The sequence below is a fragment of the Apaloderma vittatum genome, unplaced genomic scaffold (assembly GCF_000703405.1).
Source record: "Apaloderma vittatum isolate BGI_N311 unplaced genomic scaffold, ASM70340v1 scaffold42268, whole genome shotgun sequence".
Classification (NCBI taxonomy): domain Eukaryota; kingdom Metazoa; phylum Chordata; class Aves; order Trogoniformes; family Trogonidae; genus Apaloderma; species Apaloderma vittatum.
Window position 1 is genome coordinate 23814 of NW_009730878.1, and position 27868 is coordinate 51681.

Genomic DNA, 27868 nt, shown 5'->3' on the forward strand with positions numbered 1-27868 from the left:
TTTGGAAGATGTGTATTCTGATTTGTTTTAGGAAACAAACAGACATAAGGGAAGATTAATAATGAAAGAGCTAATGCATCCCTTGGGGAAGACATACCTTCTGTTATTTAATTTGACACATTTTCCTGAAATGTCCCTTATTCCACACACTTCCAGAAGCTTCTGACTACAGACCTGTGGGCAGGGTGTGAACAACACATTGCATCACTTTATTACTTACAGTATCTACAGAGGGCCAATTTATCTGGCCAAATTTTCAGAATTTATAGGATTTTCAAAAGTATAAATAAAAATAAAAGTGCAGAAATTTAGAGAGAACTTAATATATTGAAATTTATGTGTGACTGATACCATGTTTTTTCAAAATTGTTTGAGGTTCCCATTGACATATTTGGGTATCCAAAACCTTTCAGTGCTTGATTTTCTCTCTTTCGCCACAGTTTTGCAATGGTTTCTATGGTGTTGTATCAATATAAGAAATTGAAAGTTAAATCTTGGTAATTTTAACTGAATTGTATTCCTTATTTGTAAAATAATCACATTACTGAGACTACTGTTGTGTGCAGCAAATGCATATAGGACCATATAATCAACATCTAATTAGCCCCACTTCATGTTATATTTGCTTAATGTTAACTTTCTTAGAGCTGTAATTTTTTCCTTTAACCATTATAGCAGTTGAATTTTAATTACATTACCAACAAAAAGCTCATTAACGTCACATAATTGGCAGCGTTTCCAAAAAAACCTGAACTAATTGAGTATTTTCTGAAGAGTTCCCATCAAAGTATAATTTAACCATTACAAACAGCTTGGCAACTACATTTACATAAAGATGTGTCTGAGGAATGTTCTCATGTGTGGAAAATCAAATCTGATATTGCCATTAACAAAACGAAGGAAGCTGTTACATCGCAAATCACTTCCACATTTTAATGATTTTGGCTAAACCCCACATTTTTGTCAAGATGGTCAAATGAGACCCCTTGCTTTTCCACAAAGAAGCAGCAACCAATCTCTGACTGAGAGCTGGGAAGCAGCTTGCTTTGTGGGAAGGCTACTCCACAGTCTTTAACAGGTTGTTTTGTACTCTCACAGTCTAATAGCAGAGATGAGACACTGTGTTAGACAGACCATGGTTCTTGTGTAGTAGGTTTCTTAAACATATGACCAGAGAATCATTTAATCTGCAGTGGATTTCTTGCCATTTACCTTGTTTGTATTCTTGTATTATGACAGGGCTGATTTAATTACTAATCAAAAGAATAAAAGTATTCCACTCATTGTCAGCCTCTAGAATTTTTTTGAAGACTCTCTAAAATGGTTTAACTGGAAACAAAGCAAAGGAAGCCTGCATAATCCTTTGATCCTTCCCCTCCAGTCTGGGATGAATGACACTGAGATTAATTCGAATGCTGAGGTGATTATTAGAGATTTGGAACAGGCTAATATGGCTCATGTATTCTGAACACAGAAAAAACAGTGAGATAAAATAGGTACCACGGACATCCTGCTTTCATATTTAAATCTGAACACTGAGAGTTTTGCAGAGTTACAGTTTCAAATAAGAGCTGAATAAAATCTGAACATAGCATTCAACATTCTCGATAGTTATCCAAACTTCAGCTTTAAATATTGTGTGTTCCTATTCCTGCTTGGATTCTTCCCAAGAAATTGGAAAGAATGGGGTTTGTTAGGATGCTAATTAGGTACTTGCACTGCTTTCTTTGTTCTTTCCTATTTTACAGTTGTAGTTAACAAATGCAAGCATATTCATCTGGCAGCGTGCCTTTGAAACGGACCCCCTATCTTTGGATCGCACTATGTAAGTCTAAGCAAGATGGCAATAAATGCACATGGCATTGTACATTCTGATTTTATTTTTTCTATCAAATAGGTGTTAAATGTGCCAAAAATGTATTAGCATAACATTTGCTAATATCCAAAACCAACAGTGGATGTAAACATCAAGTTTAAACAAAGTTCCTCTTCGCAATTCACCTGAAAACTGTATAACCTGGCTACTGTTATCATCGCATTCTCCCAGAGATGTGTCAGATGCCTTAGCCTACTTATTCCGACAAATTAAAACACCGTTTCAGGAAGTGTGTCATATGTGTATAGAGATGTTTGCTGGAAAGGCCTGGAATTCCATGGTTCTGGTCAGTATACCACTGGAAAAGAGAAAAAAAGTACCATAAAGCCCCTATGTTATATCTTCAATTCTGCAATAGTTAAACAATAAAAGAACTTTATTTTATTACCACAGAGAAGAAAGTGGATGCCTCAGGAAAACAGAGGGACTTGCTAATTTTTTTTTCTTTTTGTCAGTTCCCAGCATGTTCACATTCTTGCCAAAAAAAAAAAAAGTTTCTAAACCTTCTGTAATCTACAAGCACGCATTACTGCCTCAGTACTGACAAGTCAGTTGTATCAAGTCAGGCAAAAAGAGCTTTGAGATGATGCCCTCAGGGAAGAAACGCCCCTGACCTGCTGCACGGCCTTAGCAATAGGGGTCACAGTCTTGCGTAGGGATACCAGGTTCTAAGCAACAAGCTTTCAGCTAAATGTTGTGGAATTCTATTCAAAACATCCCACATTACAGCCGGATACAACTGCATACAGTATTCCAGATACTTCAGAAATAACCTGGGTTTGCTAAATATCATTGAAGGAGGCAGAAAATCTGGAATACACAAGAAGGCCTACAAACCTCAAGTACAGGGGCATGTGTGATCCTTTCGGAGAGCTCAGGGCCCCAGAAAACTAGGCTCAGAAGAAGACCAGTACATTCAATAGGCAGGCAAACACTTTGGTCATTAGTCCCAACTAAAAAGGTGCAGAAGCAGAGCTTAGCACGTAATTCAGAAGTACTTTTCCCCTGTTCATTCCTTGTTTATATCTTTTAACTTCTTGCCTATGCGTTTTGTTCTGCCTGCACCTGCCACCCCAAGCATGTTTTGTGGAGAACTTGTTTTAATTCTCATCCCGGATATACTGTTTGGATACCTTACACCCTTTTTGCTTCTTTCACCTCGTGCCTGAGGCAGGCATGACCAGTTCAAGATAGAATCCATTTGAACCAGTAATGGTTTGGGCCCCAGAAACCAGCTCCTTCATTTTCCTCTCTTATTCTAGCTATCAGCAACTTTCATAAGGAGGCCAGATTCTCATTCTTCTCCTTGGCTCATTTTAAAAGTCTTTAAGTTATTTCTGACAGAAGAGAAAACCTGCCTGTATCCAAAGGGCAAGAAGGGAAAAAAAAGCATTTGAGGAAGAAATAGTCTATGAAGAGTAACAAATGCACTAGCAATTGCCAGATTTTGAAGCATGTTCAGCTGAATTGGGTTCTTAAAAACATTGCCAAATGTCAGCTTACTGATAAAGCTATAAACCACTGCTCAAAATAAAAAGTAGTCTGTTATTTACCATTGCCTGGAAATCCACCTGTGCATTAACCAGAGCTTTTGCAATTTGTGCTGAGTTCTGAAAATGTACGTTATCTGAAAAAGGCAAAAAGAGAGATTGGCTGTTGAAACATGTAAATACCACAAAGCATAAAGTTATAGTGCATTAAGTTGTGTCCACTAATTATCAAGTGATAGCGTTGACATTACCAAGAATGAGTAAGCATCTTATAATATGTCATATGGAAAACTACCAAAGAAAGATCTAAGTACTGACCCTAATCAAAGGCATAGAAAGATGCTTAATGTTTTTCAAACAAAGTGATTCTGGGTCTGTATTTGTACTGCCATTTGCAAACCTCACCATCTGCTGTTCCATGGATGAGAAGATACTCCACGTTTTGGAAATTCTTTGCTCTTGACATCACAGTTGAATTCTGTTGAGAGGAAAAACGAACAGTTCAGCAGCTTCAATTTAAGCCACTCAGTCACAGAGCTGAAAGGCTTTCATTACCTAGTAGAACAACAATCAAATACTTAGACTGGCATAATAATGATAGCAGTGACTTCATATCAGTCTGAAATTATAATAGAAGCCATGTATATTTAGTGCCTTTTCTCAGGGTCAGTTCATGAAAAGCACAAGCCACATATCATTCCCGTAACACTGTAATTCCTGGCTACCCAGACAGCTCTGCCAGGGCAGTTCAGCTTTGAGCATTTCTGTTCTTTGAAGTCTGGGAGTCTTTCCACTAACTTCTCTGGGCGTTAATTCAGGCCTCTCTGTATCCAGAGCTGGTACATGTGCTGCTAGCGAAAGCTACAGGCTTCCTACCAATATGAAGAAAAGAGGGAAGGCAACCTGTTCCATGTAGAGGAAGCTGTTCTGACCATTTAGGATACTTACGACGTTATTATCAGAGAGCTGCATGAAGCAGTTTGCATATCACAGCTAACACTACCAACCAAAACCTTAACAACATCAACATTTTAGCCTCACTCACATGAGTTCTTTCCTAGGCTAATGGTTTGCGTTGACTTGTCCAAGTGAGAAAATAAGGCTCCTTCAATTTAACCTATTTAAGATTGATAAATACAAACCCACAAGCAACTATGGAGAGAGGAATTTCACAGCAGTAGCTTAGCTGCCTCAGGACTGCCACTATGAGAACTGACAGGTCATTTTCTTTCTTCACAGTTCTACTTGTCCACGGAAGTGTGATTCAAGTTTAAGGCAGCTCAACACAGAAAGAGTATTCTCACCTTGTAGTGCTCAAGATTATCAGACTCTACAGGAAGACCCATAAATCGTTCTGTGTAGATAGATGCTGCGATATTAAAGAAGAGAAAAGGTATAGTTAAACAATGTACAGATATTTTTGTGCCTTTAGTGACACATTGCAAATAAAATGTTTAACTGTATCTGCTCTGCCTTTTTCCTCATAATACACCAAATTTAAAACATCCTTTAAAAATATTTAAAAAAATACTTTAATCAATGCCACCCAAGCCATCCTTGCAGAAATACCGTTTTTTCCATCTGTAGAATGAACAGAAGGTTTTGTGGATAAAGGTAGCTGATACTGCTTTATACTATTGGGTTGAACTCCAGAAGTCAGTTGACTGAATCAATAAGCCAATAAAGGAGCATGGTGGAAAGATGACCCAGACTATTTTTGACACTGAAGCTGAGCAGAATTCCAACCTCTGATGCCTATGTGTATATACAATAAATATGGAGAGATATAGATATATATATATATAGTTACTTTGCTTTTGAATGGATACATGCAGCAATTAGGGGGAGCAGGAAATGATACAGGTTTGTACTGAAAAAATGCTGCAACTGCCGTTCAGGTCTCTGTTCAATTCCTTTTCCTAACTGCAATAAAGACCGTTAACAGATTTGATAAAATAAATGTGAATAACTGATCACCAAAAAATCAGTAGGAACTGCTATCTTTGAGCTGCCTGGGTATTTGTAATTTAACTAAGAGCTGTTATGAAAATTTGTGAAAAACTGACGTAGCAGCTGTCACTACCAGAACATTACTTCCTTTATGACCTTGCCTTGAAAGAGTAACTGACACATATTGAGCAGTCAAGCTGCAGTATTACAAGAATTTTATTTATTTAACAAAGTCAGGGTGTTCTGACGAAGAGCTGGCATCTTTCCCTCCCATAAGAGAGGAGATGGCTATTGTAATCAGTAAGGAGCTGAGATTGTCTAAATTGTCCAGTTTGGTATTCTGCATTAGAATAATTTTGTTAAAAAAGTAGAAATGGGAATCCCCCCAGGAAAGGAAGACGACTCAGTAGGCTCATGCTCTCATGGTTTATTATGTATCCTTTACATATGTTACCACAGAGTGCTAAAGATGTGTACTATGTCTCCCAGATCAGCCAAGTAAAGCTTCTGGAGATAATTTGTAATAAGTACCAAAAAAAATCCAAGTATCCTATCTTCTATCAAAATTCTTTATCATGCAATGAAAACAGAAAATGTGCAATATCTGTTGTCAACACAGTGTCAAACAACCATATTGGGCTTCAGTTTTCAATAAAATAGACTCTTTCTGAATGGCTGGCATTTCTACAGTATTCTGAGCCAAATTCTCCACTCTCTTGTACCAGTATAGCTACAACAAGTCCACAGAGGTCGGCAGGATTGCATTAGAATGACTAAGTGGAAGATTCAGCTTGTCAATTACTGAGGAAGAAAAGGGAGATAAATGGTGAATTTTAATCAAACAGTTAGAGATTGAAGGCTTTTAACTATACATTGTCCTCAAATGCAGTTTCCCGTGCTATCTTGTGACTGTTCATCTATTACTAACTCTGACGTGAAATGGAGGTGAAAAGATCATGGTCCAGATTCTAACCTGTGCATTTAGACTAGGACAGAAATTAGAAGCTCTAGGGGACACCACATACTCTGGCACACTGATACAACTTAGAAGTATGCAGCATCCTGTAGTTTTGACCGTAACACAGTTCACCCTAATGTTAACACGATCTGCTTGCCAAAAATTTATGACTCACAGTTTACGTTTCCTTCCTTCCTTCCTTCCTTAGTGGAGTTACATTGGCCTGTTTGGATTTTACAATGTGTTTTTAGCAAGATTCTTTAATTCCCTCCTGAAAATTCAACTAAATTAAAGATTGCAATTGTGCCAGTCTAATCTACTCAAACTTCATTCAATTTCTAATGCTTGGAAAATGTTTATAACTCTTCTATTGGAGGACTTCTGCAAAAATAGTGATTTATGCCTGCATTCTGGAAATAATTTTGCTATCATCATAAGTGAAAATGTCTTAAAAAAATCTTGATGCCAGTGAAAACACGAAGACTATGCTTCCTGTGTCATACAAATGTTTTCCCCTTTGTTTGCAAAACACCATAAATACAAGAAATGTCTGTACTAGCAGTCAGGGAAGGAATCTTTCCCATTTAACCAAAAAATTTTCTCATAACCAAGACTTCTTAGCAAACGACCATATGCTAAGTAAATGTGTTCAAAGTGCTACATTTTGCTCATTGCAAACACGCATGCCATGATTCTTTTTTACACTAAGGTTCCTTTACACCGTGCCAAAAGCTTAACAGGTCTGCAAGTATGAGTATGTGCCTGCTTTATTTACACAGTAAGGCCCTGGGAGTATACTCCCGGAGTTGTTTCCTCTGAACAGTTTGGAGCCTAAGTCAATAAACATAAATAAAAATATGTCTCATAACACAACAACACAGGAGGTGTGGCTGAGAAACATTTAAAGGGGAAAAATATGTAATTAAAAAAAAAAATGATCAGACACAACTGAGTCCCTCTCTTTTCCACAGCTTTTTTGAAATAACTTTGCAATCATCAGAGGTACTGATTCGTGACAGAGATCATCTGCAGTATCTGAAATTGAGGTGCACTGTGATTCCATTACTGGCAGAAAAATAATTATTTCAGCTGTTTCTGAATGCACTGACATTGTTTTAACAGGAGTTTTATGGAGATTGTAGGGAGATCTTTCCTGAGCATAGCAGTGTATCAAGAAGGCTTTATACACTTACTGTTACAGATGTGCATAGGGAATTATCTGGGCATACCTTCTTTCTTGTGACAAAGTCTGTTCCAAACTGCCAGCTGAAGTCAGTTATTTTCAGCAAGGAAAACATTAAAGTCTAAAGAGTTTTATGTCTATGTAATTGCAGTAACTATAAGTTTCATATAGCTAGTCTCCTGCAATGACTTCATTTAGAAAGTCATTAAACACTACATCTTGCTCTCCAAGTCAGTATTTATGACAAGTTTCCATACCATAATACTCCCAGCTGGAAACAGGAGCCACGGCCATTCCACATTTAAATACTCCACTGCCAGATCCAAGTGCCAAAGAAGTTACATACCCACCATAGGACTAGGGAGAAATCAAAGACAGTTTAAAATTATTGGTGAAGCATCGTTTTGTTTTCTGAAACAAACTCATAAAAAATGAATTCAAAAGTAAGTATTTTGCTCTGAATATATGGAGGACAAAGCAACAAAAACTTTGAATCTTTTTTAAAAAAAGTTATTTATTTCAAATGAATCTGATGGGATTTGTGTGACAAAGATTAGACATTTTATTGAATCACTTCTTTTTTGCTACTTCTTCAATGCTTATCATAGGATACTTTTCTTATTACCACTTAGAATCACAGGAAAATTTAAGTTGGTCGTGTTCTTCAAAGTAACCTAGTTCAGCCTCTATCTCAAAACAGCGTGGACTTCAGAATTAAATGAGGTCGATTGGAGCCACAGCCACATTACGCAACCTCTCTACTCAATCCGTTTCAATACTGATCACTCTTGTCATAAAACTTTTTTTCCCTAAAAACCTAAGCAAAACTTCCCTCTGGGAACTTGTGTTCATTGCCTCTCATCCTTCCAGTGTGCACCTCCAAGAAGAGTTACAGGTTTTTCCCTCACTAAACAAACTTCCTAGCTTTTGCTAATGATTAACCAATCCCATCATCATTCCTAAGAGGCTCAGCTGCCTGAGAAGGTGAGGTTGGAGCAATTCCTCCCTATGGTCTGCCACTGTTCCTGCTATTTTCTGGCCTGATTCCTCAAACTGGGAACCAGTGAACAAGAGTAAGTTCACAGTGGGAAGTTAGGCAAAGTAGTAAGTAAGCCTGGATATCACAACAGGTCTGTGCAAATGTGTGGAGTTGGCTGCTCATGGAATGACAGTGAGGGATGTGTTAGTGGAAACAACAATTCATACAATTTTTCCAGCTCAACTGATTGGCTCATTTGATCTTTTAAAAATCAGTCTGCAAGGCTAAAAAGTAAACGATTAGGATCAGGCAGATAAATCTATGCACTTTAATGGGCAGAAAGATAGAATTCAAAACCTGAATTGCTTTAGTGGTTATTAAAGAGCTTTTGTCATCCAGAAGAGTTTGGTGAGTCTCAAAGTACAATGAGCTGCATAGTTCATGCATACCCGCCAAGCTGCAGGCTATGAATAAGGAAACACCTTTCAACTCCTTTCAGAGGCTATGGACCAGGAAATGCTACAACAAATAGAAAAAAATGGAAAAAAAAGACTGACAGGTTTGGTAATAGTGCCATTATTTGAATATCATATTTGTTACTGGGATACAATGCTTCAGATACGTGAAATCTCTGAACTCGTTCTGGAAACACTGCAGTAAAATAAACTATGATGTGATTAAAAAAACCAAAATATTTTCATAAGGCCTTAACTTACTTAATGTCATTTTAGAATTACTCACTTTTAAGTGTCTGTGTCACTAATTTCACCATATGGTACCCCATTTTATCCTGGTGTTATAGCGGTGTCTGACCAAACTAATTTAAATATTAGTTGGTAGAAGCTTCATAGAAAGATTTTTAGCAACCCTGCTCATGTGCTATCTAAGTTCAGTCAACTTACATCGTTACAGTTGAACTGAATCTTACAAGATTCATCCTCTAGTGTGTTTCTGGGCACTCTCTCACAATGAAACTGGGCCAAGGAAAACAAACAAAAACCAACACAAAATAAACAAATGAACAGTGACAAATCAGAAGAACTCTCCTAGCAAGGCCAGGCAGTTAAAAAGAATGAAATAAAAGGTCTTTCTGAATGACAGTCAGAGGAAAATGAATGTGACTAAAGAGAAAAATATTGGAAAATGTTAACAAGCGGCTAATATATCAATATATTCTACAAACACTTTCAGTTAGTGCTGCCTGGTACTGCTAGGTAGTTGACACCGATTTACTCAGAGGTGGAGTAAGGGTGGCTAACACAGGGCTGGCCCTCAACCCCCTTTAGCATTCCTTACAGCACTCAGGTGTGCTTTATCAGCTCGTTCCCCTGCGCAGAAAAATTCTGTTACGCTGAAGCTGCTGATTCTGGGTAGGAGGCAGGGTTCCAGTTCTGTTTAATCATGCTTGATCCAGCCACTCATGATGAACATAACTAATGGAGTCAGATGACCTCAATGTCTTAAAAATCTCCATAAAGGGGCTGTGTGGCATTTCTGCTGCCACTGAAGTCGGTTTCAGTTCTCCCCATAACACCACCAATAGGTCTGCACCCCATTTCATGAATGGTCCTACTTTGCAGCTGACAGCATGACAAAAAAAGAACCTGAATTATTCCAATAATTTATTTTTCTCCTATCAGAATGCAGTGGGTAATTATTTGGAATGACTCCTATACTGTCCGATTTTTCCACTTCTTGGTGAAGCCGCTACTGTTGTGCACCCTTTGGCCCCACACTCATCCTTACTGACCATTTCAACGCCATCCAAGTACAGAGGAATTCAGAATGATGCAAGGGTCACATTTTCTGATATGATATGTTCATAGGACTTCCCTCACCATTTTAATCTCACGTAAGAAAGAACAATACTTGAATTTTGACACCATGCCAGTAAGTCCATAATTTAAAGGTAAAGCCAACTAAAATGTCTCATTGTTGCTTAACTTCAAGTCGAAACAATACATTAGACATAAGCTTTTCAAAAATCCCACCTGAGCTGCCAAAGATCACTTTCTGGGGGCTTGCACTGTTGCCAATGCACGTGTATAGGCACCAACAGGAAATATCCCCTGTGGCAATACCATCAAACACTGGTAGAAAAAACTTTATACAGATTTAGGACAGAATAAGGAAGAATTAAAAAAAATATACTGCAGGATTATTTAGATTAAAATTATTTTAGATTAAAAAAGTCCCGTATCACTTACCCAACCCCATATTGCTACTCGTTTCTCATCAATAAAACCCATTTCTATAAATTTCCTGTGGAAAAGAAAACGACAGAAATAAATGCATTACTACAAAAGATTTCTAATATAATACAACAATTATTAGATACTATCTGGGTGGGACAGAATTAGGAAAGCCAAACAATGATTTGGTTTTGTTATATTGCTGTCTTAATCCCTGGGTTCCTCCTACAGTAAAAGCTCCTCCAAGAATTTCCCGCTAGAGTATAGGATCCTCGCTAAAAAGCATGCGTCTTAAACCATGGGTTAGATCAGGAACATGGAATGCAATACATTTAACTGAATAAAAATTTAGTCTAGGTGCTGACAGAACACTGGGAAGTGAGAAGTCTGAGGTCATTTCTTCACAGCCTGTCTCAGCAGATTTTGCAACTGCAGAATCAGTTTAGGTTCTCTCTGTCTCTGACATTTTATGTCTGAGTGACGATTCAGAGTAATAAAAAACCATTCTCTCTCACGGTATTTAAAAGTATGCCAGTGCTGCTAAAAGTTTCAAGAATAAAAAACTGAATACTAGATTAATAGAAAAACTTGACCCAATATCCAGCTAGTCTCTTTCATTTATCACTGAAAGGATAACGGTGTGCTTAAATCATTGAGGAGAAAAAGAATTATCACAAAGCAGAACGAGGAAGGAACACACTTGTAAATACAGACAGTGTTCTCAAACGAGTAGAGAAAGCTGTGGAAACGTGGACTGCTACATCTGATTTCTAGCGAAGCTACTCAAGAGTCAGGTCTGTTACTGGGGGAAAGCTGGTATTTACTGTTGCAACTGGAAATCTATCCATGCTCTGATGGGCCAAATTCCAAACTAAAGGCTGGACTCAATTCCTTATTCCTGCCTTGTATTCATCTCTGTGGGGTTCGAACTAACACTTTAGCAGTGCTACTGCATCTGTACCCTAACGGGCAGCCTTTCTTTGTAAAACCTCAGCTCTCACTCCCTCCCCAAACCTCTGCTTAGGGAATTATTTTCTCTTGGAACACATTAAGTGTTTCAGCGGAAAGGAGAAACTGTTGGGACACAACTACCAGAGGACCTCAGACACCTTCTGTTGTTTACAACCATCCTAAAATAGCACAGAAGAAAAGTTTATGCCTAAACAATCTCTAGAAAGCTTGTGCCAGGATCCAGTTTTGCTACATACTTCACATTTGAGCTTTTGCCAATCACTGTGGTACATCAGTAGCAATCTTTGGCTAACAAGTCACTAGGATGGGTTTTCCCTATGGGGAAAACTTCAGAATCATGGATAATACCTTTGCTTACCTCTCACCCCTGATATTTCCTTAGGCCTAGGCCTGAAGCCTCTGATGATGCACCTTTAAAATGCAACTGGTGAGGCCCAAATGTGGACTTAGTAGTACATGGACTTAATACACCACACAAAACCTCACTGACATCACGTATCCTAGTAATATTTTACTAGTACAAGTCATTTTCTCTTATTTCCTGGAGATCTCAGCTCTCCAGAAGAAAGGCTGAGAAGTATATTTAATATTTTTTCACACTATTTCTTGTAGGTGTGTAAGTACAACAGCTATGCAGAGAGAGATGCTACTTACTTTACTGCTGAGATTTGGTCCTCAACTTCATAGACTCCCAGTCTTCGATACACTGCATGCAAAATCTTGTCACCTTTATAAGCTGTCCCTCTGCCATCCACCAGAGCAACAACAACTCCCTCTTTGCTTGCAAGATAGGTTATCCAGCTAATGCTAAATGTTTCCTTTACATTCTGACTGCAAGGTCCTCCATACCTGAGGATGAAAATTCACACATTTTCAACTCATATTTATAAATTTATAAATGATTACCAGACACTGGATTACAGCTATAGATACTTCTTACGTTTTCTCCACAAGTAACTTGCTACATGGCCGTGGTTCAGAGAGCTCAGCAGATAAACAGTTCAACCACCATTTTCCTATGTTTCTGAGACTTAGGTAACTAAAATATATTTTAATCCTTCAAGTCTTATATCTAAGGCAAATCATTAGTTTTAGCTCAGACTAAGGGGTGCAGCATTGGAGTCTTGTCATAAAGGGAATTCTTGGAGGAGTAACGATGCCTCAAAGACTCAATTGTTTGGCCAAATTCCTTAGATCTTAACTGCCCCTTTTAGTGCTTTTCTGCAGGAAAAATAGGAGAAAAAACCGTAGAGCTCCTTCCACTTTGTGGGCATCCCCGGACCTTCTTTGTTGCAGTGGGGTATATCATGTGCTGTTGGAACGGCGGGCAGCACACACCCCACGGAGCTGAGCAATACCGAGGGACAGTCCTCACGAGAACGGCCTGATGCAAATTACACATTTGACCTCAGGGACACATCTGACTTCATCTTCTGCTCCCAACTTCATTCGAACACACTTAGCATTCTCGGACCTTTGGATCATCACTGGTTAATAACAAATTGTGTAAGGTTTATTACACCTACTCAGCTCTCCGTCTCTAGTTTTTTTTGCACCATTGCAATTTTTGTTGCCTTTCCAGCCTGCAATAAATTAAAGTCATGTTAAATGCTCTTTAGAATGGACATTTGATCAAAGAAGCCAGTCCCCATGGTTTAGGGGTGTTTGGAGTTTTTCTTAAACAGATTAAGCATGCTCTTTTATTTTTTCATATTAGCAAAGCTGAAATCAATAATTTCAGGCTGCCTCATGAGAAACAGAAGCAGCAACAGAGCTAAGAACTCCAAGCAATAGCCCAATATTTTTATCTTTTTTTTTTCTCTGAGGAACTAATCTTAGCCATGCTAAGATTAACATTAAAAAAATCTCATTGATTTCCATTGGGTTGAGTCTGTATTCCAGAAACATATATTAAAAAAACGACCACAACAAACAAAACAAACTGGTTTTGCTTCTGTTTCGTAAAATGCTGCAAACATCTTAGCTTTTATTAAATTATAAGAAGCATGTTTTCTGAAAAAACAGTAACATTCAAAGAAAGGAAATGTTACATACACTTGAATAAGCAGAGGGTACTTCTTGGATCTATCAAACTGTGGGGGTAGAAGCATTTTGTACCACAAAGCTAGAAAAGACACATTCAAATTATTTAGTTAACGGTTAAAGTGATTCCTCCAAGCATAACCCAGTTTGGTGCAATAGTATATATGAAAATGAATCAGCACAAACTACATAATGAATGAACTGTGAATCACAGAACTGATGCAAGTAACTGTTCATACTGAGCTGCTGAAGAACAACTTTGAAGAAATAAAGTGCTCACTTTTAATTTAGCTGTGCATAAAATTAATATTTAACATAACCGAGCTCCTCAGTTTTACAGGTGCCTAGAAAACACAACTCATAAGAGTTATTAAGAGTTATTAAGACCACAAGAAATGAGTTTTGGAAACTTTACACTGATCCATATACCACAGAATGTTGTTTGTAAAGTCACTAGTGAAACCCACAGTGTATGCAAGTCACTATAATGTGTAACACATGAACTGCAGTTTACATTCCACATTTTATTACCATCATACTCTAACATTTTACACAATATTTGAAAACTTCAGCAAGAGTGTTGAAGAACTAAACAAAAAGAAGTGCATTGTGAAGCACAGAGATTTATTTTAACTACTATTTTACTGAGAAATACTCTGAGGCTCAGACAAATCGGCTTTTGTAAAACAGAGCAGAACCGGGCCTCTTCTTCCCAACTGGACAGGCTAAGAAGTTTGTTCTACAGAAAGACAATACTTACTATGCAAAATAAAGACAAAACATTAAAATGGCAGGAATAAAAAGAATAATAAAGACGTATAATTCTTACTTATACCATCCACTTGAAGTTTATTAATTTCTTCTTTTGGCAGCTTGATCTCTTGCAAAGCAGACTGCAATTCCCAATTGTCCTCCAATACTCGGAGCTCTAAGTAAAAGAAATGCCTGAATTATTAACTAATCTATTATTAATTCTGTTTCATTAATTGACAATCCTTTATTTTGTGTTATTGGAAAGAAAGGAAATCTGTGAATTTTACAAGAAGAGAAATGAAATCAACTCAGACACTTCTCATCGGGCTTGATCACATTGCTAAACAAAAGCAAGGCACTGGTATTACAGTGCACAAACATGCATTAGATTTTTATAGGATGTACATTTTGCAGTGAAAAATCATTTCACACGTTGCCTCTGAATGTTAGATTCCTAAACGTTATTAAGAAACTCCTTTCTGATGCAGACCACTCATCCCAGTTCTGGAACATGGTGGGAGCTGGAAATGCGAAATCCCATCACGCAGAACACAGTCCTGTAGCTCCTCTTCAGTAACTTCAGTCCAGGCTATGAGACCCTCGGGCAGTGTGATTAAGCACAGAGATGTTTGGGAGTATCTTGTTGCTGGGCTAAAGCAAGAAATTCTGTTTCTTAATGGCAAACCCTTGCTTAACCACTCTACAGTATATTCCTGCACAAAGGTACTAGACTTAACATACACCTGTCCCTGGTAACACATTACTGCACACTTAGTGTACATCTTCTGCTGTTAGTTGTTGGGTTTGGGGTTTCTTTTTAAATCTAAAAAATATTTAAATTTTTTAATTTACTTGATTTAGACAAATTTTACAGTTACTTAATTTAAAAATTACTACTTAAAATTTAGTCATTAGCAGCCTGGACTGTAGAACTATATTTTATGAATTTGCTGATAATTACTTGTTTATTTATGTGTTTTCCTATGAGTAGTGATGGATGAAGAATATTGTACGTAATAGAAACCCATGAATTTAGCTTCACTTTCAAAATGAAAGAACCTTTAAAAACAGCAGGAAGTTTATCTTTGTTAGTTAACCTGTATTTTGTTTATTTGTTTGTTTGTTTTTTAAATGGCAACCATTTCTCATTTCTGGAAATATACGAAAAGACACAAGTACTTCTCTCAGCACATCTTGAGCTAGTGCTCAGGACATGCTAGAAATATAACAACAGAATTTGTTATTTCAAGGTACTCTTAAGAAGTTTTGCAGATTCAAGTGCATTTTTATGGCTGAAAGATCATCCTAGCTTTGGATACTTACCCAAACTCAGCTGAACCCTTTCCATGCTTCCCCTGAAAACTTCTGAAACTTGCCCATTACCAGAAATGAATTGTAGGTATGCTGGAAGGTGCTCCCAAACTGGTGTATGTTAATTTAGCTGCACGCCTCCTACTAAAATTCGTGGGTGATATACTTTCAAAATGCTGCCAACCGCAATGAAAATGGATCTACTAAAAATAGTTTTGTGCCACAGAACAGATTATGAAAGTAAGGGACTGAAAAAGGCCATGAAAAAGTCAAAGAAAAGCCTGAATTTATTTTTATTCCTGAAGAATAATAGCACAGCAGAGGGAGGCATCATGAAATGAGTGGTGAAGATCCATTAATTGAAATTGTTCTCTCCTCCAGAGAGGTTAAGAAATATGTATTTGTGGTTGGGCACTTAGCTGCGTTTCATGCAATGCAGACTCTCCTCAGGAAGTATTAGGGGCACCTGATACACAAGGTCATAACGAAACAGAAAACAATGACATGGAATTAAAGATGAAAAAATCTATACACGAGTTGTATTTAAACCTCTAAAGCTATTTAAATCCTCTGCAAAAGAAAGAACACAGCGTTTTTATAGCACAATTGCAATAGACATTGACCAATCTTTTCCATCTGCAAACATCTTTGAGCGGTTAAAAACTAAGCTGCACCAACTCCTATCCGAGTCAAAATAAAATTATGTTGCAATTCACTGACTTCTACATGAATCACCACTGACTAATTTAGCTTAACAGTACTGTGGCATTTGCCTTCAACATATTTTTTGTGTCTTTTGGTCAGACAACAGTCAGTTAATAGTGGATTATCAATACAGGCTGAACTGTGGAGGACCCTGGCATTAGAACTACCAGTGTGGTTCCACTGATTATTGAGGAAGGGAAGGGGAATGCCAAATCACTGAAGTTTTCCACAGGACCATGACAGTTTTCATAATATTTCAGGACTGAGAGCTTTAAATTGGAGAAGAATTTTTAGGGAAAAACAAAGAGAGAGAAAACTCACTGCAAAGCAATTAATATTTTCATGCTTAACAAATTCTTGCTTGGCCTGGCTGCAAACAGTCCTCACTAACAGTCTGCTTAAAGAATGACAGCCCTCTTGCTGGAGTTTCCATCTTGTATCAATAATTACGCTTTGTCTGAAGCCGTTATTTGAACCGATCGTCTGAAAGAGCTTCTGCTCTTTCCTGACATCCCTACTGACGGCTGAAGAGCAAGTCACTGATCCCAATTCTAATTAGTACAGTACAATAACTCGAACTGCAGACTCTAAATAGCACACTGTTGCCTTTTGTATAGGGTAAGGTTGCTTCCTGAAAAAACCCAGAAAGTCTTGTGTTCATCCAAATGTGAAAACAAATAGTTTAGAAATCACAGGAACATTTTCTACAAAGTTTGACTTGGTATTTGGTAGACAAAGAGTTGCTGGTATTTGTTGCATCTATAGTGTGTAAACAGAAAAAACATCAGGATGCTGTAAAAGTGCTGGATCACCAAGAAAAATAAAGGCATCCGTGTGTTCCTTGATATTTGTATATTACCAATTAGCAAATCTAGAAAGACACTAGATATTTCAATACCAAACAAGATGAAAGGCTTCTTGATCACAATCGTTGCATTAGAGGACCTGTGTAGGGCAGATCAATGAGAAAAACAATTGCTCAGAAAGAGGCAGGATATTTGCAGTACCTCTATCACCGTAGTTCTCAAAAAGAGTAGAAATGGGAATCCCGGGACCTGTCATACGAATGATAAGAAGACAGTTTGTAATTGGAAGCCGGAGTTTGGTGATGGAGCGTGTATTACATTAACATTGGTAACTGACAGGTGTTAAAGAGCTCCAAGGTGATACCCAAATCTGAATCTTCTCCGTTGTATAACTCACTAGTCCCTGCTGCACAAAAAGAAGTAAGACACTGTTTGTACACTGACTTGTACACACACAGGCATTGCTCAGCAAACATAACAGAAGTAACTTTTAGTCTGCTAACAAACTCTGCCTTCCTAGAGATGAAGTGACATCTAGTTAATACCTGAGATGTGATTACATAAGGCGAATGCAGAATTAACAACATGAAACATTCTTCTGAGAACATGTCACATCATATTTGTGAAGGCGAGTGGCTTTCATGTGGTGACGACCTTACTGATTATTTTGCGCAAGAATGATTGAAAGGTGTTATTATTTGCTACATTCGCTTCTCTGCTCAGCGGAAGTTCTAAGGAGCTCTTCGGCTGATACGCTAGTGCAGAATCAGAAGAGCAAACTTTATATGAAATACACAAAAGGAAAACCTTGGGTGTTTTTCTTTCCTTTCTTTAGATTGTGACTTTACTGCTCTTTGATTACAGCAACGGATGAAACCTCAGATGACTGAAATCACCCAACGTATTTCAAAAGAGATGACTTCATTTAACATTTTTGTGTTATGAGTGGTTTCAATTGTCAGACATTTCAATGAATTGAATTTTTCTTTGCTCAGTTATAAAAAATATGTTCTCAGGTAGTAAATATCCAACAGTTTTTGGCTGACACAGGTTTCACATTGCATTTGTCATAGCTAACTTTGATGACATGAATCAGAAATCAGTGTGTGTTCCTAAATCCTGTTCATGCTGCTGGAAGGAAAAAGCATGACTTTGAGGAGCCAGATTAGAATCTGGTTTATATAATGAAGTTTGTGAAAACACAAATTTGTTTTAATTCTAAAAATCCAAAGATTTTTTTTTGAAAAAGAAAGAAAATATAGAGTGAAAATATTCACATTTTCTGAAGTGTCTCCCCAAGGTTTTCAGACATGGAAAAGTTTCTTCCTGGAAATGTCACCTGGTTATTGCGAAATTCCTGTTATTCATCTAGCCAGTGCATGGGATAAACAGCATTATGTACATCTCTGATAAATATGAAGGAATTCTACGCTTGCTCCCATGTTATACCTACCGTAACAGATTAAGGCATAATACTTAGAACGTTCACTGAACCTTGCTGTATAATACTGGCATCTCTCTTTCCTTAAATTGCAAGTAATGCATTGTTTTCTGGCAGGTTTACTTCCAATACTGATTCTAGGAGGAAAGTAAAATAAAGCAATATTTATTTTGCTTCAACTAACTTCACATGTGTCTGCCTCTTATTCTGGAATGTAGGTACTGTACTTTCAGGACATGTCAATTATAAATGTTTTTCCTTTCTACGATTTTTTTTTCCCAAGAGTATATTTAAACTTTAGATGCTACTTTTCCTCAATTCTCAAATATAATCTGAGGTCAAGATTTAGTTAAAATGCTTGTGAAATTACATTTCAAACATCTTGAAATTGATTTATTTTATTGACAAATCCATAACTATCTTCTATCAACCAAATATCATTAAGATAATGTTGATGAAACTTACTTGTAAATATTCCTTCTTCCTGGATAGCCTTCAAATTCATTGCTTGAGTAGAAACTGTAGATTTATTTACATGTTAATAAATAATCCACAAAGTGATGACCTACGAACCAGCATCACGATGAAAAGCCCTCTTGGAAGTTAACTTAGACTTATTGAGATTTCTGTGTGTGATGGAAGAGTAATTAAGCTTATATACCTTTCATTTTAATAGATGACAAACCACATAAATAGGAGTTCTGTCTTGATTTTCATAAGCTATTCCCTCCAGTTACGTAAACTGTATCTATCTATCTATCTAGTAAACTGAATAAGAGACCACAAAAAGAGAAGTAACTCTAAATTCTATGAGGGTTAACCACAAACTAAGCGTTCTAAATTAAATAAAATTACTAAATACAAATTAAGTATATCTAAAGAAGTCTCCCTAAGACGAGTGATTGAAAACAAATAGAAAAACGAGGGCAATTTGCAAACAATCTCCCATAAGCAAACCAAGTTTGCAAACCTGTGCGGTGCCTCTGCATACAAATTTGTTGTGGATGCATTCAGGAACAAAAAAAATAGGCTTAGTTATAATTCGACAAGTTAACAAATGGTGCTGCTTTTACACTCACAACCTGTTCTCTTCATGGTACTTACATGGCATCATTTGTTACTCTGAAAATGTATATTGCCTCCCATTCTCCACTCGTAATTTGGATTGCATTCTCCTGCGAAGCAAGACATATACGTTACTGAATATTGTAGAATTATCTCACAGATTACAGTAGATCAAGGTAGAACACTGCCTGACTTACCACAGAGCCATTGATGTAATGAATATGCTTATAACCATTTTTGTCACTAAAAATTTTGTAGTATGAACTGCCGTCTGATGTAAAATATGGTGTGGAAACAAAGAACTGAAACAATGGAAGAAAAATGGTACATGAGATGTAAGTGAGACTGTCCAAGGTGTTTAGCAGATTATAGTAGACATCGTAAAAGCAAGAAGACTATTTAATGAGTTCACATGGGACAAAGTACTTTGCACAAGTGTTTACCTGTCAGTCTCCCAGTCAGTACAAATTACAATTTCTAACCTATCATATCTGATTTCTTAAGCTGATAATACAGATACCTCGAGGACCTCAATAATGCAAGCCCTTTACTTGTATGTTTGCATATTCTGAGTAGCCTTTCTTTATTTACTAGGTGATCTGCTAAAAATCGGTTTCTGAATAAAGCTCATGTTCATGAATAGCATCAGACTGAAAATCCTGTGGATCACAGAGTAGATCTAATTCCCTGAGCAAATACAGAACTAAGGAAATGGATATCTGAAATTTCCCGTACTATTCCACTAATGTTAAAGAACTGGTTATCCCAGATAAGAACATTCAACTTTTGAATCCTTTCAAGCCATCACCCCTTTAACAAAATTGTCAGTCAAGGAGAAGTTACTGCCACCGTGAGTTTGATTTTCAAAACGTGGACACAGAAGAATGACCTGCAAGCACTTCAAACATAGCACCAAACATTACTTAGTGAGCATGACTTTTGAGTAACACTAACCCAAGTCTGACTGGAACTTGTGACCCCATCGAAATTGTTCTGAAGCCTGCTTCTAATATTCCTAATGCTTGAAATTCCATACAGGCTAAAGCAGGGATTTATGTATATATGCAATTTCTTTAGCTCTAGTATAAATCAGTCATCACAACCTCAAGAGAAGTGGAGGAAAAAGAAAGGGACCAGCGTGAATAACTAATCCTTGTAAGCATGTAGTCTTCAAATAAAAACACACTCTTAAAGGGCAATGTACTGAAAACTGAAACTCTCAGTTCAGTCCACCGAAGAACATTCAGGTGCAAGTGTCAGGTCCCCCATACTGAATTCCACTAACTTCCCAGGCCTGAGGACTAAACATAAGTTCTTGCAATTTCCTCGCAAGTTTCTTTTTACTGTGAGTTCCCAAAGTTAGGAGTTATGTTTTTTTCAAGATAAAGGTTACTGGGTAGAGAAAATTTCTGGTGCTTAGAGTAACTGCAGAGATGTATCAACTGCCCTTCTAAGTGGGGTATCCTACCTTGAAGAAGACAGAAAAAGGTTTTTAAATGCAGAAAGCAAGTAGCCAGATACTACGCCTAGCACAGCATTAAAAGTCTCAATCCTACGGTGCAACAGGTTTAAGGAGTAGTGTTGTATGACTCAGAATGGAGCTTCCCGTTTCAAAACAGTGCTGTGAAGATGCAGAAAGCTGTAGCTTTTCATTAAATCAAAACAGAGTACAAGAAACCTACTCCGCCTGCCCATCCTGTTTGACTCTCTTCTATGTGCTGTTGACTCTGGAAAACAAAATCAAATGTACAGTCTTTGAGATGTTCAAGAATGAGTTTATGGAGATTCAAAATCTTCAAATAAAAAAATCTGTGCCTGCCATAAAAGAGAATTTTAGAATACTTGCTATAAAGGTTCAGGGACTTGGAGGTTGTCCAAGGCAAATATTACTGCATCAATACCATTATTAATACTACTACATTAGTTAAAATATTATTTAGTAACAGCTGTCATCAGAGCTAAATAAAATCTAAAGTAATTGTTTTAAACTTATGTAACATTTTCATGTAACGCAAGAATTAACAACTACTTAATCTCATGAATATTTCAGTACAAAATAAGTAAAATAATTTTAGGAATAATAATATTGAAAATCTGTGTTATATTCTCACATGGTTCATTTCACATATTTCCTTTCACTTCAAAGCTGCGATGTTGATTTCTAACAGTCAATAATGTGACTATGGGGCATATCCTTAAAAATACAAGCCAATTTTAGCTAAGTAAAATGCATAGAAATCAAGGGTCTCCATATTTGATGCTGAGCTTAGACATATCAAAGGGCCTGATTGTCAACACTTTAAAAAAATCTCACAAATAACGTATTTACAAAGAAGAATTAAGGATTCACAAAGATAATGTGGGCAACACAAATCACCCAGATTACCATACCCTGAGACTATAAATTTAGCAGCTCTTCACTTGTATCATTCTTAAAGATGATTTTAAAAAAGACTTATACTAAGCATAAATGGATCAGTACCTCCTGCAGCTAAAGGTGCTTTCACATTTTTATTTTCCTTATAAATCTCCTAGTGCATTTTCAATACTTTCCTAAGACTTCTTCATTGAAGAGTAATATCTTGCTTGTTGGATAAAGCTAGAGATCTAGTATTTACCAATTCTGCATTCAATCAATGCATTTCTTTTTTTATCTTGCAAACTTTTCTTTAGACTGTTCATTTAATGCAGAATTTCTTCATAGTCTAAAATAAATTCAATAAATTTGCTTTCTAAAGAATACGGTTTGCAGCTGTTATCTTCAAGCTAATCCCATTAGCATTCAGAATGTTCCTTTCTAGCTTTCACCTTAGTCCTTTATAAGTGACTTATCTGAGCAAAAGTTGCAGGTACTTGCCACTTAGAAGACTGTTCAGCAGTTTGCAAGGGCTCCACTAGCTATTACCTCACAAGATGGATTTTATTTCCTTTTAATATAAGAAAAATGTGATGCACGGTTTTATATCTGGATCCTAAATTTATTTTTCTTTCTTTAAATTAAGGCCGAGATCTTGAAGACGTAGTACATTAAGGACAGATTTGACTTTTCTTATACAAGTAGTCCCACTGACTTCTATGGGATTTTTCTGTGTATTGAAGCATAATTAGAGAACTGGCATTTTTATAGGAAATCCCAATTTCACAAACACGGGCCTAGCTTTTACTCACATGAATAGTTCCACTGAAGTAATTTTGGTTTCTGTGGTCTATTCACATGAGCAAGATTTGAACATGTGAACATTTCGACACTTTAGGAACATCTTGTAGATTATACTTTGTTATTATTTTCAACCACATAAAGCCTAGCACATTTATTATACATTAGAGCCTCGATTTAAGCTGAAATCAACAAGAGAACTATTTTTGCCAATGGAAACGTACAGAGATATACTTTCTAACTGCAAATAGAGCTAATGCAGCACTCCCATCTGTTCACACTCCTTCAATTGGCCATTTGTGCTCACTTTAATGTGATAAAAGCATTGTATCACTGTATAAATATAGAATTATAGAAACATCAGTAGTGGCTCCATAAATAAGGTTTCATGGAGAAATGCAATTAAACAAGGATCATGAACACAGTCCTGCAAGATGTTAATTGTTCTGGTCTGGTTCCAGCAAAGCAATTAAGCACATGCTTAATTTTAAACACATAACTAGACCTACTGAAATAAATAAAACTCCTTACATGCTTAAAGTTAAGCTTGTGGGAAAGTACTTTTGATATTGTTGTAGAATCTTAGAACCCTTGATGTTTTTTCCCGTACGTTAAAATATTTAGTTATTAAAATGTAAGTTATTTGGAGGTGAGATAGTTATTCAGTGTTAACGTACTTATAAAGTGGAATAATTTCTTAGGAAACATATCAAATACTGCAGTAAGAAATTAAGATATTTCTCTGTTGAAAATTATTTCAATGATAAAGTTTTTGAAAGATTAGGATCTTAACTTCCTTTTAAATTTGGAACAATTGTAATGTAATAGAGGCATACAAATTATTTTCAGCTTGGAAAGACTGTGTCAATAACCTCTGAATTTACAACCTATCAGTTATACAGAACACTTTTATAAGTATTCTTGCCTTTTATTTCCCACTAGTTCACAGCTTCAGCCTAATGCTAGTTTTTATAGGCGTTCTCTACCATAAACTGTAAAAATGAGACATGTAAACAGGTTCACTACTAAAAGACAATAAATGAGACTTCCGGACTAGAGTTCCTGAAATTCAGGGTTATCCTTTCCTTCAGGATCTACATGAATTTATTGGTGTCTACAGTCTTCAGGCTTTACAAGGTCTTTCAAATATTTTTTTTCCAGAAAGTCTTCTGCATGTACAGTCTCTAACTATTTACCTGTAGGTATAGACAGCGAGGCCACACAAGCTGTCCTTCTGCTCAGCAGAGCACGGCTTTCCCTCCCAGCTCTATACAATGACATATTTAAACAAAATTCAGAGCTACTGTTGCAATTAGCCTGAAGTTTTCTTTTCAGATCTGAAAAAGGGATTTTGGTTCTGAAAACTTGCCTGCTTTCTCCAGCTGTACGATCTGAGAGTACAAAAGAATTTCTCCCTGTTGAAAACCTGCTTAACTTTTTATCTGTATATTCTTTCAACTAATTTAACATTTTTCATAAGGGACACGATTTAGTCTGACTTAGTATAAAATTTCAAAGTAGTATAATATGATTTTCTTTAAAAAATAATAAAGATCCTATACAATTCTACTTTTGAAGATGAGGAAGCAAGAAGGACCTAAATAACACTAATTATAGCCGCTCAGTAACATGCTTTTTATTTTTGTTGCTTTTGTTGTTATTTAATCCCTGTTAAAAATATTTTGATGATTTTATTTCTTGTTGGTGGACTTAAATTTTTTTCACCGCTCCTCCAGCAATTAAAATATTGAAAAAAGTATCACTAGTAGCTAGAAGATGAATGTGATGAAAAACTGGAAAATAAAATTATGGCAGGCACAGAACTATTTTCTAAAAGAATTCAGGGCAAGATTAAATATACTTCTGGAACTCAGAGCAACCTGTGCATGACCAGTAGCTGTCAAATTAGGTATGCAGATGGGATTAGCAAATGCTAATTTCAGCAATGTTAAATTTGTATTTCCAACTTTATTACCTCTGGACACTCCCAAGTATTTGAATTTTCTTTGAAGTCACAAATAGCTAAGACTGAAAGATTCTGGATTCTCCTTAGCCACTGCACGCAGATTCGACTATCCGTTACCCAAGTAAGCCAAGTAAAATAGTGATCGCTGAAAAAGGAAACAAAAAAGGAGAGAAAGGGTGGTTATTAAAGAACAGGGATATAGAAGCATTGCTACAGTTCGTACCCCCCGTATTGCTCTGTGGAAGAGAATAACGAAGCTTCCGCTGTCTAACGTTGGTGGGGTTATTTTTTGTTTGGTTGTTTTTTGGTGTTTTTTTTTGGGTAACAACGTATTATTGTTTAGATTGGAGACTTAGACTAGATATTAGGAAAAAAATCTTCAGCAAAACAGTTGTTTAAACCTTGGAACAGGCTGCGCAGGGAAGTGTTTGAGTCGCCGTCCCTGGAGCTATTTAAAAGACATGTAGATGTGGCGCTTAGAGACATGGCTTAGTGGTGGAGCTGGCATTGCTGGGTTAATAGATGGACTTGATCTTAAGGGTCTTTTCCAACCTAAATGATTCTATCATTCTGTGATCATATGGACAGACAGAATCAAAATACAAAATACAGCATTTCTGGTTAGTTTCTGATCTATCTAGGAGATGAGCAGGGCACTCCTCTGCTAGAAACAGAAAACAACTCAGACGTTCAAGCCTTTAAAATAAATAAAAATCTTTTTAAAAAACAGAGAAGACACATTTGATGGCACAGTACCTTGAGGATAGGACTTCAGGAACTGGCACCTCTTTAGGACCAAACACTTCAGCGTAAATAGTGTCTACAACAAACACTCTAACAGTAGGATTTTTGGCCCCAGCCTTCAAAGAAAATGTATCAGGTTATTGAAATCAGGCTCTGAACAGTTTGGACAGAGGCAAATTAAAAGACTTTTTTCCATGAAAGGATATAGGTTATAAAATGTGTATTCAGTTGAGTATAATACTGCAAATGTGGCCTTATAAGATCTTGGAGTGACATTACAGCTGTAGTACATTACTTAACTTTGCACCATTTCATATATAAAGGAGAAAACCTTTCAAACAGTCAAATTTAATGCCTTTCTATACAGAAAATACGCTTGCAACACACACTACGCTTACTTTGGCATAAAACTCCAGGAGTATATTCGCATGACTGCAAGTGCTCTTTGACATCCCAGCTGTGAAATAAAACAGTTTAGCTTAAACTGATTTCAGGCTTGCTTATTTGTTGCATACATGATTAGTTTTTTAATTCTCCTCCATGTGTGGTCTAAACCATCCACTTTACTTTAGAAATGTAACCCAGCTGACAGGTGAGTAACTTCTAAAGATATATTAACATGATCACTTGCAATCATATAAACATGACAAGAGTCAGAAGAGCTTTCTGATACGTGCCGAAGAAATGCCAGCCCCAAACCCTCTTGCCTTAGATCTCTGGCACTTGAAAGCAGTCAAAATCCAAAGCCCCTTGCGATCAAAAAGCACTATGAAGTGTGCAAATAAGCTAAAGCTGTCACAGTCTTTATTTTTCAAAATTAAAAATGTCTCAGAATTCATTTACTGTAATGAAAAATAACAAACTGCATAGTTAACACATCACAATAAGTAAATCGAATTGAATAAAGCAAGGCTGGATCATACAAGCATGCACTTCTGCACATGCTTTTACTCCCATGAGTAATTCCATTTATTTCACTCATGTTCTTAAATATCTACAGTTTTGAATGTACTTATATCTTCTCGGAACTTGGATTTAATCACTGTAATACGACCATTTTTTAAGCACAGCCAATTTTATAATTGTCATAACCCATTTCTCAAGAGAAAGTAAGTGAAAAGAATGAGAAAACATACCTTTGGGTATGGGATAATTATTTTTCTAGGATATTGATCCTCACCAAAATATGAATATTCAATAACTGGTATGTCAGAATCATTAAATTGTACGTATGCTAAATATTTTCCACTCGGAGACCACCACAGTGCGTATTTTGTTGCTAGCATTTCCTCTGAAGAAAAAAAACACTCATAGTAGTTTACCACTGTAATTTATGTATCTTCTATTTTATTTTAGCATTCGATTATCAGCAACCTAGGCATGTAAACAGAGTTATAATACATAAATAACACCAAACATATTGCCATACATCTCAATTCTGAAAGGCCTTAAGAACTCTAAAAACAGGCACACAGATCCCATTTAACACACCTGAGTTTTTCCTGTGTTTATTTTGTGTTTATTTTTTATGCACTGAAGTGCCAAATTTTCTCCAAAATGAAAAGTTCCATTAAAGCTTAATTCCCAACCACTACCTGTGCACCAGAAGGAAGCCCAGTCTGTAAAGTAACAAAAGACTCAGGATTTTGGTTACACACTATGAACAAAAAATGCAGTCATTGTATGACAAATAAAAGTAACATCATCATAGATATTTCTGAATAGATTCTGTAAACCAGGTAATCTAAACAAAGCATTTAACATGTTAGTTGTTGCTCTTTAATTTACTTACCCTCATAGACCCAGTCAGGAATCCCATTAAATATTTCATTCTGTTTTCCATCACTAGTTATTTTAATTGGAGCCTCTCTTGGACTTCTTTTCAAATAGATATTATTCTCATATACATATACCTAAAGACCAGAAAATATTTCTTATAAGTATAGACATCAATAATGAGGGTTAGAGTAAGGTCTTCTGCAGTCAATGCTCTTACAGTATATCAACAAGAAAAAATAATGAATACAAAGGGGGAAATAAAAACCATACTAAAAGCCCTTGCAAATTCTGCAAGGGTAGGTACCTCCATAAAGAATTATACATTGAAGGCCAAAGTCTATGTTCAGCTATGTCAGAACAAGTCCTGAACGACTCCTTTGATTTTAAGAAACTTTAGAGTTGCTTTGGTGTGGGAAATCATGAAAAAAAAAAATTGAAACTCATTCAAATTGCTGTTTTTTATAAGACACCCTTCCAAAAGCAGAAGATAAAAAAAAA

At 36.5% G+C, this 27868-nt stretch overlaps 1 protein-coding gene across 1 annotated transcript; it reads right to left on the reverse strand.

The window, feature by feature from the left end:
* Nucleotides 1-1289: 1289 nt before the first annotated feature.
* On the reverse strand, nucleotides 1290-27504 carry FAP (fibroblast activation protein, alpha; the record flags this gene model as incomplete). The annotated part of the gene is made up of 19 exons (XM_009874951.1): nucleotides 1290-2174; nucleotides 3430-3503; nucleotides 3772-3844; nucleotides 4671-4735; nucleotides 7715-7814; nucleotides 10644-10698; nucleotides 12255-12449; nucleotides 13656-13725; nucleotides 14473-14571; nucleotides 17420-17467; nucleotides 18672-18796; nucleotides 19125-19178; nucleotides 19764-19834; nucleotides 19922-20026; nucleotides 21407-21451; nucleotides 24857-24992; nucleotides 25604-25707; nucleotides 26728-26882; nucleotides 27384-27504. Coding segments are annotated over 19 exons (1797 nt in total), but the record flags the coding sequence as incomplete, so codon positions are not given.
* Between the last annotated feature and the right edge of the window lie 364 nt (nucleotides 27505-27868).